This window comes from Sprattus sprattus, assembly GCF_963457725.1.
Source record: "Sprattus sprattus genome assembly, chromosome: 6".
In the NCBI taxonomy this organism is placed as follows: domain Eukaryota; kingdom Metazoa; phylum Chordata; class Actinopteri; order Clupeiformes; family Clupeidae; genus Sprattus; species Sprattus sprattus.
This window is the reverse complement of record NC_137925.1, coordinates 16,980,251-16,999,265: the sequence shown is the minus strand read 5'-3', so window position 1 is coordinate 16,999,265 and position 19,015 is coordinate 16,980,251. Positions and strand designations below refer to the sequence as shown.

The window sequence follows — 19,015 nt, the reverse complement described above, 5'->3', positions numbered from 1 at the left end:
TTACAACAGTTACAACTGTTCCAAGTGGAACGTTTTCTTGAAGTGTTGCAGAATAAACTTCCTGACTGAATACAGGTCTGTTATCGTTTATGTCGAGAACTGACACGGTAATATTCAAACTTCCGGATTTTGGAGGATTTCCACCGTCCATTGCTGTCACGTGCAATATGTGCTTAGCACTTTTTTCCCTGTCCAACGTCTTTTCCAACACTAAAAACAAGAATTTACCTTCATCCTCATTACCTCTGTGCTGCAGTTGGAAGAAGTCGTTATGACCTAACTTATAGATACGTACGGAATTGATTCCGGCATCCAGATCTCTTGCTAAGGGTAGTTCGAAGCGTGCACCAGGAAGAGTATTCTCGGAGATTTCTAAATGGAGATTATTTTCAGAGAATGACGGGGAGTTGTCATTGACATCGGTAATTTCCACTCCTATATAATGTATCTCGAGAGGATTTTCAACGACGGTTTTCAGGTTTATTAGGCAAGCCTCCGTGCCATCACACAGCTCCTCTCTGTCTATATTCTTGTCAACATATAAGGCGCCATTGTTCTGATTTACCTGAAACAGAGCAACATCGGATCCGGACACAATACGGAATCTTCTCTCTTTTAAAGCACCAGCATCAAGACCCAAATCCTTTGCAATATTTCCAACAATAGATCCTGTTTTGACGTTTTCCGGAATTGAATATCTTATCTGCGCAGAAACATGATCCCGAAAACACAGAATCAGGGAGAGACGCAGCGCAATCCACCAGCACTCCCGCCTGAGTCTTTGTCCCCGGTCTCCCATTGTGGAGTAGTTATGTCTGGTTAGTATATCGACAAAAAAAGCATTGCTTGTTGTAAAAGAAAATTATACTCAGACTACTAAGTATGCCATTGTCTTTAGGTGAGGAAATGTGCTGCGGATACCACCGATTCTCTAGTACTAACGTCAAGCTACTGGGTTACAACAAATAGAAGGAAAAAGCACTCCTGTCAATGAGAGGGCTGGGCTTATTTTTCAGACCTTTCTCTGTGTCATACTGACACCATCTGGGCCGCAGTAGCTATGTCATTGAATGCAAACCTAACATGTATGTATATTTGTAATTCACTTATTTTTTTGAACATGTATACATATATGGATACCCTTATCATCCCAAATTCCTGAAAGCATATTCAGACAAACGCACTACAGTTATTCTATTGTAAATTTCACATGAGCATGAGGTTTATCCATCAGAAAAGCAGATGTATTTGTTTCAGCACCATGGTCAGCGTACCACCCGTTTAATTTCTTTTGAGCTGGATCATCCTGAGTAATTTTGAGTGTAACAGTTCATTGAAATTTTCTCATTTATTTTCTCGTAAAGCACCTTTGCCACACCAAGAAACGGTATGTTCAGCCCCCCTAGCTCATCCCAGGAACGTAATGACGACATACACTGAAACTATATATTGTAATGATTGCTTACCTCTTCAGAAGCCCTCCTCCTTCGGTCTGGCACGACGAGAGTATTCCCATTGCTACCTGGAACTATAGTAGACCCGATGCTCATTCTGGGTCCAACTAGCATGTACCGCTTGTCTCCAGATCTGTACTGAATACTGTGACACAGGGTCCCGTCATAGTTTGTGTCTTGTAAATATTTGGAGGAACAGTCCGTAGACGTTGAACATTGCATGGCAATTAGCACAATGATGCTTATAAGAAAAAGTGTTGAAACCGCGGCAAGTGTTATGATTAAGTAAAATGTGACACTGTTTTCTTCGTCATCTTTTACAATACTATGTATATCAGAGGCGGCAAATGCCTCTTTAGGCTCGACGACTTTGATGGTCACAGTCGCTGTGGCTGAAAGTGACACGTTTCCATTGTCTTTGACAAGTATAACGACTTTATGTTCTGATTCGTCTGTTTCTGTGAATGGGCGAATAGTTCTTATTTGCCCAGTGTAACGGTCAAGACTAAATAGTGTGTGATCAGAAACCTCTTGAAGTGAAAATAATAACCAGCCGTTGTATCCAATATCTGCGTCATAGGCCCGTATTTTAGTCACCAAATGCCCTGCGTTCACATTTCGAGGAATTTCCTCCACACCCTCGGCGGATCCGTTAGCACTGACTGGAGACAATATCATGGGAGCATTGTCATTCTGATCCAGAACGAACACGTTCACAGTGACGTTATTGCTAAGAGCTGGAGTTCCAGAGTCTGTGGCAATCACGTGGAATTTGAAAGTCTTTGTAGTTTCAAAGTCAAAACTTTTCAGTGCATGAATACTTCCAGTTTCGGAGTTGATATTAAGAAAAGATGACGGATCATTGCGCGTTCCCTCACCTCTAATAATATGATAGGTAATTGCTGCATTTTCATTCAAGTCCTTATCCGACGCACTAACAGAGAAAATGGATGCTCCGGGTGAGTTATTTTCTGGCAAATATAACTCAAGTGGGTTCTCTGGAAACTCGGGATTATTATCGTTCACATCGGAAACTTCTATGGATAAAGTTTCTGTTGTTGAAAGAGGAGGTTGGCCTAAATCTGTTGCTGTTATAGTGATGTCAAAGTGAGATTCAAGTTCACGGTCTAAGCTCCGCTTGGTAACCAAGGAATATATATTATCCTGGACAGATGGTTTCAATTCAAAGGGTACATTTTCTGAAAGACGACACTCAACCTTTCCATTAACGCCAGAATCTTTATCCGTTACACTAATTAGCGAAATTACCGTACCAGGTTTCGAATCTTCAGACACTAAGTTAGAGAGTGATGTCACCTCTATTTCAGGTCTATTGTCATTTAAATCAACAATTGTGATGACAACCTTGCAGTCATTATTCATTGAAGGTTGTCCTTTATCAGATGCTCTTATACTTAAACTATATATTTCATTCTCTTCAAAGTCAAGTTTGCCTTTAATGCGTATCTCACCTGTTATCTTATCCAGATGAAACATATCTTTTATTTTATGCTTTACTACTCTACCAAAACTGTATTCTACATGCCCATTTACACCATCGTCAAAGTCGGTTGCGTTTACAGTAGCTACGATAGTTCCATTAGGGACATTCTCTTCAAGGGTGACTGAATATGTATCTTGACTGCATATTGGACGATTGTCATTTACATCTAGAACTGTAACAGTAACATTGAGGATGCCAGATTTGGGTGGATTTCCACCGTCCAGTGCTGTTAAAAGTAATATGTGTTTGTCGCTTTTTTCTCTGTCTAGCGATTTCTTTAACACCAAATGTGGACTCTTATCTCCATACACACTGTCGCTCAGTTCTAAATCAAAATGTTCATTCTGTCGTAATTTATAGTAACGTACAGAATTAATACCCACATCAAGATCTCGAGCTGTTTGGAGTTCAAAGCGTGTCCCTGTTAAGGTACTTTCTGCTATCTCTAAAAATTGCTCTTTTTCAGGGAACGATGGGAAATTGTCATTTACATCTGCAATTTCAACGCCAACATAATGTATTTCCAGAGGATTTTCTACTACGATTTTTAGATTTATCAAACAAGCGCCACTGTCATCACACAGCTCCTCTCGGTCGATTGTGTTGTCTACGTATAATACACCGTTGCTCTGATTTACCTGGAAAATAGCTTCCTTGGAGCCAGAGACGATACGAAATCGTCTGTTCACCAAAGAACTGACATCCAAACCCAAATCTCGAGCAATGTTGCCAACAACCGTGCCTTCTCTCGATTCCTCTTGAATCGAGTACTTTATCTGTGCCGACACACGCTCCTTAAAACAGACGAGCAACGAAAAATACAACGCCATCCACCAATACTCCCATCTGCGCCTTTGTCCCCTGTTCTCCATCGCCGAGTATATAAACAAGCCTTTTGAAAACTGGATGTATGAAATACGTCACAAAGAAGATGAAATCATATCTTCCGAATTCGGTTGTGTGATATCCAGTATTCTTTAGTTCCTCATTCCATTGTTTTGTCGTTTCCCCAGCCTCACGGTCCGCTCGTGTCCATCGTTCTGTGCCGAACAAAATACACTGTATATGCACTACAAGGGGCTGGACCCAATCATGAAGGCAAACTGTCCTCCTGTGCAATACTGACACCGTGAGGTGTATATCCAGCTTTGTGTGCACAGAATTTAGTGAAGAGAAAAGCAACTCAGCTTGGCTGAATATTTACTTAATATCTTTTTGTGGGGGTGGGGTCCCGATGTGAATGCAAGTTAAGATATCAACACTGTCAAGCTCATCTCTGACGCAATGCTCTCTAAAAAATAACCACCTCTCCCTAACTTAACTAGTAAAACAGCACTGCGAGTCAGATGTGCGCATACCCATAGCATTTTATTTCGTGCGTATATTTTTATTTAACCCCATGACCAAAGAGAAGTAAAGTGAACTGTTAAGTTAAGAATGAGACCAGCCCTTACCTCGCCAGATGCTGTCCTCCTGCGATCAGGTACAACCAGAGTATTCCCATTGCTTCCTGGAACTATTGTAGAACCGATACTCATTCTGGGCCCAACCAGCATGTACCGTTTATCTCCAGATCGGTACTGGATGCTGTGGCAAAGGGTTCCGTCGTAGTTTGGATCTTGCAAATATTTGGATGAATAGTCTGTTGATTTTGAGCACTGCATGGCTATCAAGACTACAATACTGATGAGGAAAAGAGCAGAGACTGATCCCAGGGTAATCATTAAATAAAATGTCACGCTGCTTTCCTCCTCGTCATTCACCGTGTTTTTAACATCAGATGCTGCAAACGCCTCTTTTGGCTCCACAGCATTAACAATCACAGTTGCTGTAGCGGAAAGTGAAACGTTCCCATTATCTTTCACTAGAATGACAAGTTTATGTTGTGGCTCATCCGTCTCCGTAAATGAGCGAAGGGTCCGAATCTGTCCAGTATAGCGGTCCAGACTAAAGAGGGTATGGTCCGTCACTTCTTGAACTGAAAACAATAACCAACCGTTGTATCCGATATCTGCGTCATAGGCCCGAACCTTTGTCACTAAATGCCCAGAGTTCACATTGCGCGCTAATTCCTCAACACCCTCAGCGGACCCGTTCGTACTAACTGGAGACAAGATGACGGGTGCGTTGTCGTTCTGGTCGAGAATATATACCTTTACTGTAACATTGCTGCTCAGCGACGGAACGCCAGAATCCGCGGCTACTACTTGGAATTTGAATGTTTTCACTGTTTCAAAATCAAAACTTTTCAATGCATGAATATGTCCATTTTCTGGATTAATGTTTAGGAAAGAGGTCATATCACCCTGCGTTCCGTTGCCCCGAACAATTTGGTATGTTATTGCAGAGTTTTCGTTGAGGTCTCTGTCACTGGCACTCACGGAGAATATTGAGGCACCTGGGGCATTGTTTTCCAGCAGGTAAAGCTCTAGAGGATTCTGAGAGAATTCTGGGTAATTATCATTCACATCTGAAATCTCCACAGTCAGTGATTTTAAAGTGGACAGTGGCGGTTGACCAGCATCTGTGGCTGTTATTGTTATTTCATATGACGATCTATGTTCTCTGTCTAACGTGCTTTTGGTCACTAAAGAATACATGTTATCTTTGAAAGACGGTTTTAACTCAAAAGGCAAGCCTTCGGACAGACTGCACCTAACTTTTCCATTTTCTGCAGAGTCTTTGTCCGAAACACTTATGAGAAAAATAACTGTGCCTGTTTTCGAATCTTCAGGAACTACATTAGACAGTGAAGTTACATCTATCTCTGGATTATTGTCGTTGACGTCAGTTATCTTTATAACCACCTTGCAGTTTGTTGTTTTAGGGGGCTGGCCTTTATCGGACGCTGTAACGTCAGCCCTGTATATTTCAGTATCTTCGAAATCCACATTTCCCCTTACGACGATTTCACCTGTTTCTTTATCTAAGTCAAAAGTATCGTATACTTTTCTTTTAAGGCTTTTTACAAAAGCATACACTACCTCACCATTCAGGCCTTCATCCATATCTGTCGCATTGACTTTAAGTACAAGGGAGCTAATCTGAATATTTTCTGGAATGGTTACAGAATATGCACCCTTATCAAATACAGGTCTGTTGTCGTTGTTATCCAACACGACTATAGTTATGTTCATGCTACCTGATCTCGGCGGATTGCCCCCGTCTATAGCAGTTAATACTAAATTATGTATCGACTGATGTTCTCTGTCCAGGGCCGTTTTTAATTTCAAAAACGGCATTTTAGAATCATCCCCGTTGTCCCGTAGCTCAAGATGAAAATAGCTGGTTTGACTCAATTTATAATTACGGACTGAATTTTGCCCATGGTCAGGATCGCGTGCCGGGTGCAACTGGAAATCCTCTCCCGGTGCTGTAGACTCAGCTATCTCGAAATTCTGTTCTAATTCTGGGAATATTGGAGAGTGGTCATTTACGTCAGTTACCTCAACTTCGACATAATGGATTTCAAGAGGATTTTCAATTACCGTTTTCAGGTTAACAATGCAGCTGACACTGCCCTCACAGAGTTCTTCCCTATCGAGATTATGTATCACGTATAAGGCTCCATTGTTCTGATTTACCTGAAAACGAGCTTCTTTGGATCCAGAAACTATACGGAACTGTCTGTCTGCTAATGTTCTGACGTCGATGCCGAGGTCTTTAGCAAGATTTCCAACAACGAATCCTTCTTTCACTTCCTCTGGAATAGAATACCTTATCTGTGCCGATGCATGCTGCCCGAAGCACAACAATACAAACAGCGAAGCAACACACCAGTGTAGCCATCTGCGCCTTTGTCCTCGATATTCCATCGTAAATGACGTGGTATTTCCCAAAGATCAGTGTGAATCAGGTACCCGGTCTTAACACTTAATCGGTCTTCAAAAAAAGTATCACATCATTTCATCTTTAGTACCAGGGTGATATAAGTAAATCCGTCTCAGCCTGCGTGTCTACTCCGGAGCGACATACCCAGTTATTAAGTGAACCAGTCAGAAATAATTTAACATCCACAACGCATAGGAAGGGGAAGGGCTTAACCATTGAACAATTTCCTTGTATAATAGTGACACCGTCTGGCGTAGACGATGATGATGCTAAAATGATGAATGCAGTATTGCTGAATGACAACCGAAATGTCTGAGTTTAAAAGCTGAAAAACAGGAGGCACCCAGTTCGAAAACTATTTTAGCTTTTGTAATATTCAGGTAAATGAATCAGGTCGTCTTTTAGACAACATTACCTGACAAGATAACCGCAGGAATACAATTCAAACTCAATAGTAAACAAAAATAATAAAACAAAATAGTTCAGCACCATGGAGAGCTCCAGAACAGCAAATATTCAATGAATATTGAATATATCCATACCAACTGCATACCATCAACATCCACAATCACAACAGTATCAAAGTCAACTAGTACATCCTTTTTTCCCTTTTAAAACTCCATACCAAAATAATAAAAAACATGAACTATTAAGTAAGAATTAGGCCAGCCCTTACCTCACAAGAAGCTGTCCTCCTGCGATCAGGTACAACCAGAGTATTTCCATTGCTTCCGGGAACTATTGTAGAACCGATACTCATTCTGGGTCCAACCAGCATGTACCTTTTGTCACCAGATCTGTACTGAATGCTGTGGCACAATGTTCCATCATAGTTTGGATCTTGTAAATATTTGGATGAATAGTCTGTAGATTTAGAACACTGCATGACAATCAAGACTACGATACTAATAAGAAATAAAGTTGACACTGATCCGAGGGTAATGATCAAGTAGAACGTAACGCTATTTTCTTCATCGTCTTTCATTACAGTCTTGACATCAGATGCAGCAAAAGCCTCTTTGGGCTCAACAACATTGACGATCACTGTCGCTGTGGCAGAGAGTGAAACGTTGCCATTGTCTTTCACCAGTATTACCAGTTTATGCCGCGAATCATCTGACTCTGTGAATGCACGGAGAGTTCTTATCTGTCCAGTGTAGCGGTCCAATGCAAAGAGTGTATGATCACTGACTTCTTGAAATGAAAACAGCAGCCAGCCGTTGTATCCGATATCAGCGTCATAGGCTCTGACTTTACTGACCAGATGGCCTGCGTTCACATTTCGTGGAATTTCTTCTATGGCCTCTGCTGAACCGTTCGCGTTTACAGGTGATAGGATAACAGGCGCGTTGTCATTTTGATCCAAGATAAAAACATTAACTGTGACATTACTACTGAGAGATGGTGTTCCAGAGTCTGCAGCGCTCACCTGGAACTTGAACTTTTTAACAGTTTCAAAGTCAAAGCTCTTAAGCGCGTGTATGTTTCCATTCTCAGAATTAATGTTGAGAAATGATGTCATATAATTTTGCATACCATCACCTCTGATTATTTGGTAAGAGATAACTGCATTTTCATTTAAGTCCTTGTCATGGGCGCTGACATAAAATATAGATGCGCCTGGAGAGTTGTTTTCAACTAAATAAAGTTCAAGAGGATTTTCAGAAAATTCTGGACTATTGTCATTCACATCGGAAACTTGTATGTTCAGTGTTTTAACTGTAGAAAGTGGTGGTTGGCCCAAATCCGTTGCCGTTAATGTGATATCATAGTTTGATATACTTTCCCTGTCTAAGCGCTCCTTTGTTACTAAGGAATACATGTTGTCTTGTACAGATGGTTTCAGTTCAAATGGCGCACTGTCATCGACGCTGCATAAGACTTTACCGTTAACTCCGGAATCTTTATCCGTGATGCTAATTAGAGAAATAACAGTTCCAGGGTTTGAATCTTCAGATACCAGGTTAGAGAGTGATGTAACCTCTATCTGAGGTTCATTGTCATTTATGTCTACAATTTTAATAATAACTCTACAGTCAACTGTCATTGGTGGTTGGCCCTGATCAGAGGCCAAAACATCTAATCTATAATCATCAGTTTCTTCAAAATCAATCGCTCCTTTAACTCGTATTTCGCCACTTTTGCTGTCTAACTGAAAAGCTTCGTACACTTTGCGGTTTAAATTACTGCCAAGAGCATATACCACTTCACCGTTTGCGCCTTCATCCAAATCCGTTGCATTTACTGTAATAACAATAGTCCCAGCAGGTACATTTTCTGGCAAATTTGTTGTGTAAACCTCCTGCTGAAACACAGGGCGGTTATCATTAATATCTAAAACTATGACAGTCACGTTCAGAGTCCCTGATTTGGAGGGATTTCCGCCGTCAACAGCAGTCAGGAGTAACATATGTTTGCGTTGTTGTTCTCTGTCAAGTAATTTCCGTAAAACTAAAAAGGGGAATTTTTCGTCCCCCCTATCTCTTATTTCCAGATCGAAGTGGTCATTTTGGCTTAATTTGTAAGCCCTAACTGAATTTATTCCAGCGTCTGGATCACGAGCTGCGTGTATTTGAAAACGTGCTCCTGGATGGGTGTTCTCTGCAATCTCAAGAAGCAGCTCTTTCTCTGGGAATTTCGGTGAATGATCATTGACATCCGTAATCTCAACTCCTACATAATGAATCTCTAAAGGGTTTTCCACTACTATTTTCAGGTTGATCAAACAAGCGGCGTTAACATCACACAACGCCTCTCTGTCTATATTTTTGTGAACATATAAGACCCCATTGTTCTGATTTACCTGAAAAAGACTATCCTCGGATCCGGATACTATGCGGAAACGTCTCGTTGTTAAGGTACTGACATCAAGACCCAAATCCTTGGCAATATTTCCAACTACTGACCCTTCTTTCACTTCCTCGGGAATAGAGTACCGTATTTGTGCAGAAGCCTGCTCGCCGAAGAGCAGAACCGGAAAGCAAATGAAAGCAAACCAACAGTATTCCCATTTGCGCCTTTGTCCGCGGTCTCCCATTGTGACTGCAGATTTTTCTACATCAAAATGTTATATTCCAAGTTACAGTTTGCGATTGATCTTACGTTTAAAGTACAGCATGTTCAATAGATAACGATAAATCCCTCGGAAAACCAGGCTGTCCGTTAAAAGTGAGACCGACTGCACATCTCTCGGTGGTTCAGAACAATACCCAGTACGTAGGATATGGGGCAGGGCTGAATGTCTACGTAGTTATCTTGTGCAATAGTGACACCCTCTGGAACAGGAGATCTACATCTAAGGATTTCACAGACAGGCGTTCATTACACAATCGCACACTGCGAAACACTTTAAGAAAGGAAGGAATGGACACCCGAAGAACATTCAAGCACAGTCGTAGGGTATGTAAATTCAGTATCATCGATTGCTAAAAACATCTCCTTCCAGCTGGCAGTGAATCAACCAACCTCATTGCTTGTAAACATGTACAAAACGCACACACACACACTGGCAAAAAAAACCTCTCTTTTTCTAGTATGTACCAACTCAAATGTGTTAGTGTACACGTACAATACGCAAGCACGCAGACAAACAGGCTCGCACACCAGCACGCGCTTGTTCACGCAAACAGGCAGAGAGAGAGCGCGAAAATATGATCAAAACATGATTGGACATATTAAACAGGTGTTACTGCTCTCATATTTTTGAGAACTATCTGCAACTATGTGAGAGTGCGAGAAGACGTTGTCAAACTGCGTAAAAAGTGCAAGTTAAGAATAAGTCCAGCTTTTACCTCACCATAAGCTCTGCTCCTACAATTCAAACTCAGAAACAGTTCAGCACCATGGAGAGCTCCAGAACAGCAAAGATTCCATGAACCTTTTTGAATGTATCCATCCCAAAAATAATAATAAAAAAATAATAATAAAAAAAACATGAACTGTTAAGAATAAGGCCAGCCCTTACCTCACAAGAAGCTGTCCTCCTGCGATCAGGTACAACCAGAGTATTCCCATTGCTGCCGGGAACTATTGTAGAACCGATACTCATTCTGGGTCCAACCAGCATGTATCTTTTGTCACCAGATCTGTACTGGATGCTGTGGCACAATGTTCCATCATAATTTGGATCTTGTAAATATTTGGATGAATAGTCTGTAGATTTAGAACACTGCATGACAATCAAGACTATGATACTAATAAGAAATAAAGTTGACACCGATCCGAGAGTAATGATCAAGTAGAACGTAACGCTATTTTCTTCGTCGTCTTTCATTACAGTCTTGACATCAGATGCAGCAAAAGCCTCTTTGGGCTCAACAACATTGATGATCACAGTCGCTGTGGCAGAGAGTGAAACGTTGCCGTTGTCTTTCACCAGTACAACCAGTTTATGCCGCGAATCATCTGTCTCTGTGAACGCACGGAGAGTTCTTATCTGTCCAGTGTAGCGGTCCAATGCAAAGAGTGTATGATCACTGACTTCTTGAAATGAAAACAGCAGCCAGCCGTTGTATCCAATATCAGCGTCATAGGCTCTGACTTTACTGACCAGATGGCCTGCGTTCACATTTCGCGGAATTTCTTCTATGGCCTCTGCTGAACCATTAGCGTTTACAGGTGATAGGATAACAGGAGCGTTGTCATTTTGATCCAAGATAAACACATTAACTGTGACATTACTACTGAGAGATGGTGTTCCAGAGTCTGAAGCGCTCACCTGGAACTTGAATTTCTTTACAAATTCGAAGTCAAAGCTCTTAAGCGCGTGTATGTTTCCATTCTCAGAATTAATGTTGAGGAATGATGTCATATCATGTTGCATACCATCACCTCTGATTATATGATAAGAGATAACTGCATTTTCGTTTAAGTCCTTGTCATGGGCGCTGACAGAAAATATAGATGCGCCTGGAGAGTTGTTTTCCACTAAATAAAGTTCAAGAGGATTTTGAGAAAATTCTGGACTGTTGTCATTCACATCGGAAACGTGTATGTTCAGTGTTTTAACTGTAGAAAGTGGTGGTTGGCCCAAATCCGTTGCCGTTAATATGATATCATAGTTTGATATACTTTCCCTGTCTAAGCGCACCTTTGTTACTAAGGAATACATGTTGTCTTGAACCGATGGTTTCAGTTCAAATGGCGCACTGTCATCTACGCTGCATAAGACTTTACCGTTAACTCCGGAATCTTTATCCATGATGCTGATTAGGGAAATAACAGTTCCAGGGTTTGAATCTTCAGATACCCGGTTAGAGAGAGATGTCACCTCTATCCGAGGTTCATTGTCATTTATGTCTACAATTTTAATAATAACTCTACAGTCAACAGTCATTGGTGGTTGGCCCTTATCAGAAGCCAAAATATCTAATCTATAAACATCAGTCTCTTCAAAATCAATCGCTCCTTTTACTCGGATTTCGCCACTTTTGCTGTCCAACTGAAAAGCTTCATACACTTTGCGATTTAAGTTACTGCCAAGAGCATAAACCACTTCACCGTTTGCGCCTTCATCGAAATCCGTCGCATTTACTGTAATTACAATAGTCCCAGCAGGTACATTTTCTGGCAAATTTGTTGTGTAAACCTCCTGCTGAAACACAGGGTGGTTATCATTATTATCAAGAACTATGACAGTCACGTTCAGAGTCCCTGATTTGGTGGGATTCCCTCCGTCAACAGCAGTCAGGAGTAACATATGTTTGCGTTGCTGTTCTCTGTCAAGTAATTTCCGTAAAACCAAAAAGGGTATTTTCTCGTCTCCCCTTTCTCTAATCTCCAGATCGAAGTGGTCATTTTGGCTTAATTTGTAGGCCTTAACCGAATTAATACCTGCGTCTGGATCACGAGCTGCATTTAACTGGAAACGCACTCCTGGATGAGCGCTCTCGGCGATCTCAAGAAGCAATTCTTTCTCTGGGAATTTCGGTGAATGATCATTCACATCCGTAATATCAACTCCTACATAATGAATCTCCAAAGGATTTTCCACTACTATTTTCAGGTTGATCAGACAAGCGGAGTTAACATCACACAGTGCCTCTCTGTCTATCTTTTTGTGAACATATAGGACCCCATTGTTCTGATTTACCTGGAAAAGACTGTCCTCGGATCCCGATACTATGCGGAAACGTCTCGTTGTTAAGGTACTGACATCAAGACCCAAATCCTTGGCAATATTTCCCACCACTGACCTTTCTTTCACTTCCTCGGGAATAGAGTACCTTATTTGTGCGGAAGCCTGCTCTCCGAAGAGCAGAACCGGAAAGCATATGAAAGCAAACCAACAGTATTCCCATCTGTGCCTTTGTCCGCGGTATCCCATCGTGACTGCCGTGGCTTTGCCGAATTTTTCTACATCAAAATTTTGTATTCCCAGTTACAGTTTGCGAATGATCTTACGTTTCAAGTGCAGCATGTTAATTAGATAACGATAAATCCCTCGGAAAACCAGGCTGTCCGTTAGAAGTCAGACCGACTGCACATCTCTCGGTGGTTCAGAACAATACCCAGTACGTAGGATATGGGGCAGGGCTGAATGTCTACGCAGTTATCTTGTGCAATAGTGACACCGTCTGGAAGAGGAGATCTACATCTAGGGATTTCACAGACATGAGTTCGTTACACAATCGCACACTGTAAAACACTTTAAGAAAGGAAGGAATGGACACCCGAAGAACTGGCAAGCACAGTCGTAGGGTATGTACATTCAGTATCATCGATTGCTAAAAACCTCTCCTTCCAGCTGGCAGTATATCAACCAACTCCATTGCTTGTGAACATGTACAAAATGCACACACAGACACACACACACTGGCAAAAAACAAACAAACCCAAAAACCCTCCTCTACTAGTAGCCAATGTACCAACTCAAATGAACACGTACATTTCGCAAGCACGCAGACAAGCAGGCTCGCACACGAGCACGCGCTTGTTCACGCAAACAGACAGAGAGAGAGAGCTAAAATATGATCAAAACATGATTGGACGTATTAAACAGGTTTTACTACTCTCATATTTTTGAGAACTATCTGCAACTATGTGAGAGTGGGAGAAGACTTTGTCAAACTGCGTAAAAAGTGCAAGTTAAGAATTAGTCCAGCTTTTACCTCACCATAAGCACTGCTCCTACAATTCAAACTCTGAAACAGTTCAGCACCACGGAGAGCTCCAGAACAGCAAAGATTTCAGGAACCTTTTTGAATATATCCATCCCAACTGCATAACATAAACATCTACAATAACAACAGTATCAAGGTCAACTCGTACATCCATTTTTCTTTCAAAACTCCATGTACCAAAATAATAAAAAAACATGAACTTTTAAGAATTAGGCCAGCCCTTACCTCACAAGAAGCTGTCCTCCTGCGATCAGGTACAACCAGAGTATTCCCATTGCTGCCGGGAACTATTGTAGAACCGATACTCATCCTTGGCCCAACCAGCATGTATCTTTTGTCACCAGATCTGTACTGGATGCTGTGGCACAATGTTCCATCATAATTTGGATCTTGTAAATATTTGGATGAAAAGTCTGTAGATTTGGAGCACTGCATGACAATCAAGACTATGATACTAATAAGAAATAAAGTTGACACCGATCCGAGAGTAATGATCAAGTAGAACGTAACGCTATTTTCTTCGTCGTCTTTTATTACAGTCTTGACATCAGATGCAGCAAAAGCCTCTTTGGGCTCAACAACATTGATGATCACTGTCGCTGTAGCAGAGAGTGAAACGTTGCCATTGTCTTTCACCAGTATAACCAGTTTATGCCGCGAATCATCTGTCTCTGTGAACGCACGGAGAGTTCTTATCTGTCCAGTGTAGCGGTCCAATGCAAAGAGTGTGTGATCACTGACTTCTTGGAATGAAAACAGCAGCCAGCCGTTGTATCCGATATCAGCGTCATAGGCTCTAACTTTACTGACCAGATGGCCTGCGTTCACATTTCGCGGAATTTCCTCTATGGCCTCTGCTGAACCGTTTGCGTTTACAGGTGATAGGATAACAGGAGCGTTGTCATTTTGATCCAAGATAAAAACATTAACTGTGACATTACTACTGAGAGATGGTGTTCCAGAGTCTGCAGCGCTCACCTGGAACTTGAACTTTTTAACAGTTTCAAAGTCAAAGCTCTTAAGCGCGTGTATGTTTCCATTCTCAGAATTAATGTTGAGGAATGATGTCAAATCATTTTGCAGACCATCACCTCTGATTAATTGGTAAGATATAACTGCATTTTCGTTTAAGTCCTTGTCATGGGCGCTGACATGAAATATAGATGCGCCGGGAGAGTTGTTTTCAACTAAATAAAGTTCAAGAGGATTTTGCGAAAATTCCGGACTATTGTCATTCACATCGGAAACGTGTATGTTCAGTGTTTTAACTGTTGAAAGTGGTGGTTGGCCCAAATCCGTTGCCGTTAATGTGATATCATAGTTTGATATACTTTCCCTGTCTAAGCGCTCCTTTGTTACTAAGGAATACATATTGTCTTGTACAGATGGTTTCAGTTCAAATGGCGCACTGTCATCTACGCTGCATAAGACTTTACCGTTGACTCCAGAATCTTTATCCGTGATGCTAATCAGGGAAATAACAGTTCCAGGGTTTGAATCTTCAGATACCCTGTTTGAGAGAGATGTCACCTCTATCTGTGGTTCATTATCATTTATGTCTACAATTTTAATGATAACTCTACAATCAACTGTCATTGGTGGTTGGCCCTTATCAGAGGCCAACACGTCTAATCTATAAACGTCAGTTTCTTCATAATCAATCACTCCTTTAACTCGTATTTCGCCAGTTTTATTGTCTAACTGAAACGTTTCATACACTTTGCGGTGTAAGTTACTGGGAAGAGCATATACCACTTCACCGTTTGTTCCTTCATCTAAATCTGTCGCATTTACTGTAATTACAATAGTCCCAGCAGGTACATTTTCTTGCAAATTTGTTGTGTAAACCTCCTGCTGAAACACAGGGCGGTTATCATTATTATCAAGAACTATGACAGTCACGTTCAGAGTCCCTGATTTGGAGGGATTCCCTCCGTCAACAGCAGTCAGGAGTAACATATGTTTGCGTTGCTGTTCTCTGTCAAGTAATTTCCGTAAAACCAAAAAGGGGAATTTTTCGTCTCCCCTATCTCTTATTTCCAGGTCGAAGTGGTCATTCTGGCTTAATTTGTAAGCCCTAACTGAATTTACTCCAGCGTCTGGATCACGAGCTGCATGTAATTGAAAACGCGCTCCTGGATGGGTGCTCTCTGCAATTTCAAGAAGCAGCTCTTTTTCTGCGAATTTCGGTGAATGATCATTGACATCCGCAATCTCAACTCCTACATAATGAATCTCCAAAGGATTTTCCACTACTATTTTCAGGTTGATCAAGCAAGCGGAGTTAACATCGCACAATTCCTCTCTGTCGACATTTTTGTGAACATATAGAACCCCATTGTTCTGATTTACCTGAAAAAGATTGTCCTCGGATCCGGATACTATGCGGAAACGTCTCGTTGTTAAGGTACTGACATCAAGACCCAAATCCTTGGCAATATTTCCAACCACTGACCCTTCTTTCACTTCCTCGGGAATAGAGTAGCGTATTTGTGCAGAAGCCTGCTCTCCGAAGAGCAGAACCGGAAAGCAAATGAAAGCAAACCAACAGTATTCCCATTTGTGCCTTTGTCCGCGGTCTCCCATCGTGACTGACGTGGCTTTGCGAATTTTCTACATCAAAATGTTGTATTCCCAGTTACAGTTTGCGATTGATCTTACTTTAAATGCAGCATGTTCATTACGTTAAATCCCTCGGAAAACCAGGATATCCGTTAGAAATCAGACCGACTGCACATCTCTCTGTGATTTAGAACAATACCCAGTACGTAGGATATGGGGCAGGGCTGAATGTCTACGCAGTTATCTTGTGCAATAGTGACACCATCTGGAACTGGAGAACTACATCAAGGGATTTCACAGACATGCGTTCATTACACAATCGCACACTGCAAAATACTTTAAGAAAGGAAGGAATGGACACCCGAATAATTGACAAGCACAGCGGTATGTAAATTCAGTATCATCGATTGCTAAAAAAAACCTCTCCTTCCAGCTCACAGTGAATTAACCAATTCCATTGATTGTGAACATGTAGAAAATGCACACACACACACTGGCAAAAAAACCTCTTCTTCTAGTAGCCAATGTACCAATTGAAATGTGCTAGTGAACACGTACATTTCGCAAGCACGCAGACAAACAGGCTCACACACGAGCACGCGCCTGTTCACGCAAACAGACAGAGAGAGAGAGCGAAAATATAATCAAAACATGATTGGACATATTAAACAGGTGTTACTGCTCTCATATTTTTTTTAAACTATCTGAAACTATGTGAGAGTGCGAGAAGACGGTGTCAAACTGCGTAAAAAGTGAAAGTTAAGAATAAGGCCAGCCCTTACCTCACCAGAAGCTCTGCTCCTACAATTCAAACTTAGAAATAGTTCAGCACCATGGAGAGCTCCAGAACAGCAAAGATTTCAGGAACCTTTTTTAACATATCCATCCCAACTGCATACCATCAACGTCAAGAATAACAACAATATCAAAGTCAACTCGTACATCCTTTTCTTTTTTAACTCCATGTGCCAAAAGAATAAAAAACATGATCTGTTAAGTAAGAATAAGACCAGCCCTTACCTCACAAGAAGCTGTCCTCCTGCGATCAGGTACAACCAAAGTATTCCCATTGCTGCCTGGGACTATTGTAGAACCGATACTCATCCTGGGCCCAACCAGCATGTATCTTTTGTCACCAGATCTGTATTGGATGCTGTGGCATAGAGTTCCATCATAGTTCGGGTCTTGCAAGTACTTTGAAGAATAGTCATTAGGTTTTGAACACTGCATCGCTATCAAGACAACGATGCTGATTATAAAAAGCACCGAAACAGATCCCAGAGTTATCATCAAATAGAAAGTAACGTTGTCTTCTTCGTCTTTAACGGTTCTTGTCAGATCAGACGCTGCAAAAGCTTCTTTGGGCTCCACAACTTTAATCACCACAGTGGCAGTTGCAGAAAGAGAAACGTTCCCGTTGTCTTTTACAAGAATAACTAATTTATGTTCAGCCACGTCTGTTTCTGTGAATGCACGCAGAGTCCTTATCTGTCCCGTATAGCGATCCAAACCGAATAAAGTGTGGTCCGTAACTTCATGAAGAGAAAATAGCAACCAGCCATTATATCCAGTATCAGCGTCGTACGCCCTCACTTTGGTAACCAAATGCCCAGCGTTCACATTGCGCGGAATCTCCTCCACACCCTCAGCAGAACCGTTCGCACTGACTGGGGACAAGATAACTGGAGGATTGTCATTCTGGTCCAGAACAAACACGTTTATTGTGGCGTTGCTGCTAAGGGACGGTGTCCCAGCATCAGTGGCTAGCACATGAAATTGGAACTTTTTAATCGTTTCATAATCGAAACTTTTGAGTGCATGTATGTGGCCGTTATCTGTGTTGATATTGAGAAAAGAAGCCATGTCAGTCTGGGCCCCATTTCCTCTGAGAATGTGATACTTGATTTCTGCATTTTCATTCAAATCTTTATCAAATGCGCTTACTGAAAATATAGACGCACCTGGCGCATTATTTTCGACTAAATACAATTCAAGAGGATTTTGAGGAAATTCTGGACTATTGTCATTTACGTCTGATATGTCTACGCTTAATGTTTTGACTGCAGATAAGGGTGGCTGGCCAAAGTCAGTTGCTGTTATTGTGATATCATAATGAGATTGGCTTTCTCGATCTAAACGGGCCTTTGTTACCAGTGAGTACATGTTATCTTGAATTGAAGGTTTCAACTCAAACGGTACATCTTCTGATATGGTGCACTGCACTTTGCCATTTAGACCGGAATCCTTATCTGTCACACTTATGAGCGAAATGACGGTTCCGGGTTTACTATCCTCAGCAACCACGTTGGACAAGGACGTCACCTCTATTTCTGGTTGGTTGTCATTCACATCTTGAATTTTTATGATAACTCTGCAGTCAGTGGTCGTAGGTGGTTGTCCATTGTCAGAGGCCTGAACGTCCAACTTGTAAACAGCATTTTTCTCAAAATCGACTTCACCTTTAACTAGAATTTCCCCAGTAATGCTATCTAAACTGAAAATGTCAAACACGTTCGAGATTACATCACTTCCAAATGAGTATA

The 19,015-nt window shown here is 41.4% G+C and overlaps 3 protein-coding genes across 3 annotated transcripts in view; all 3 read right to left on the bottom strand.

The window, feature by feature from the left end:
- Positions 1-11,899, bottom strand: part of LOC308367035 (protocadherin gamma-A3-like) — a gene marked incomplete at both ends in the record, with an annotated part of 261,143 nt that extends 249,244 nt beyond the window's left edge. The window contains one exon of the mRNA XM_080840857.1: positions 11,798-11,899. Coding sequence (XP_080696983.1) covers positions 11,798-11,899 — 102 coding nt within the window. The remainder of the gene's footprint in view (positions 1-11,797) is intronic.
- LOC308366491 (protocadherin beta-5-like) lies at positions 325-9,826 on the bottom strand (the record flags this gene model as incomplete). Its single annotated transcript, XM_080840206.1, has 4 exons — positions 325-372; positions 1,467-1,628; positions 4,413-5,596; positions 8,650-9,826. The coding sequence occupies 4 exons, from the start codon at positions 9,824-9,826 to the stop codon at positions 325-327; spliced, it is 2,571 nt and encodes an 856-aa protein (XP_080696332.1).
- A 1,479-nt stretch (positions 11,900-13,378) lies between the features above and the next one.
- On the bottom strand, positions 13,379-18,335 carry LOC308367034 (protocadherin beta-18-like; the record flags this gene model as incomplete). Its single annotated transcript, XM_080840856.1, has 3 exons — positions 13,379-13,384; positions 14,136-14,888; positions 18,243-18,335. The coding sequence occupies 3 exons, from the start codon at positions 18,333-18,335 to the stop codon at positions 13,379-13,381; spliced, it is 852 nt and encodes a 283-aa protein (XP_080696982.1).
- Between the last annotated feature and the right edge of the window lie 680 nt (positions 18,336-19,015).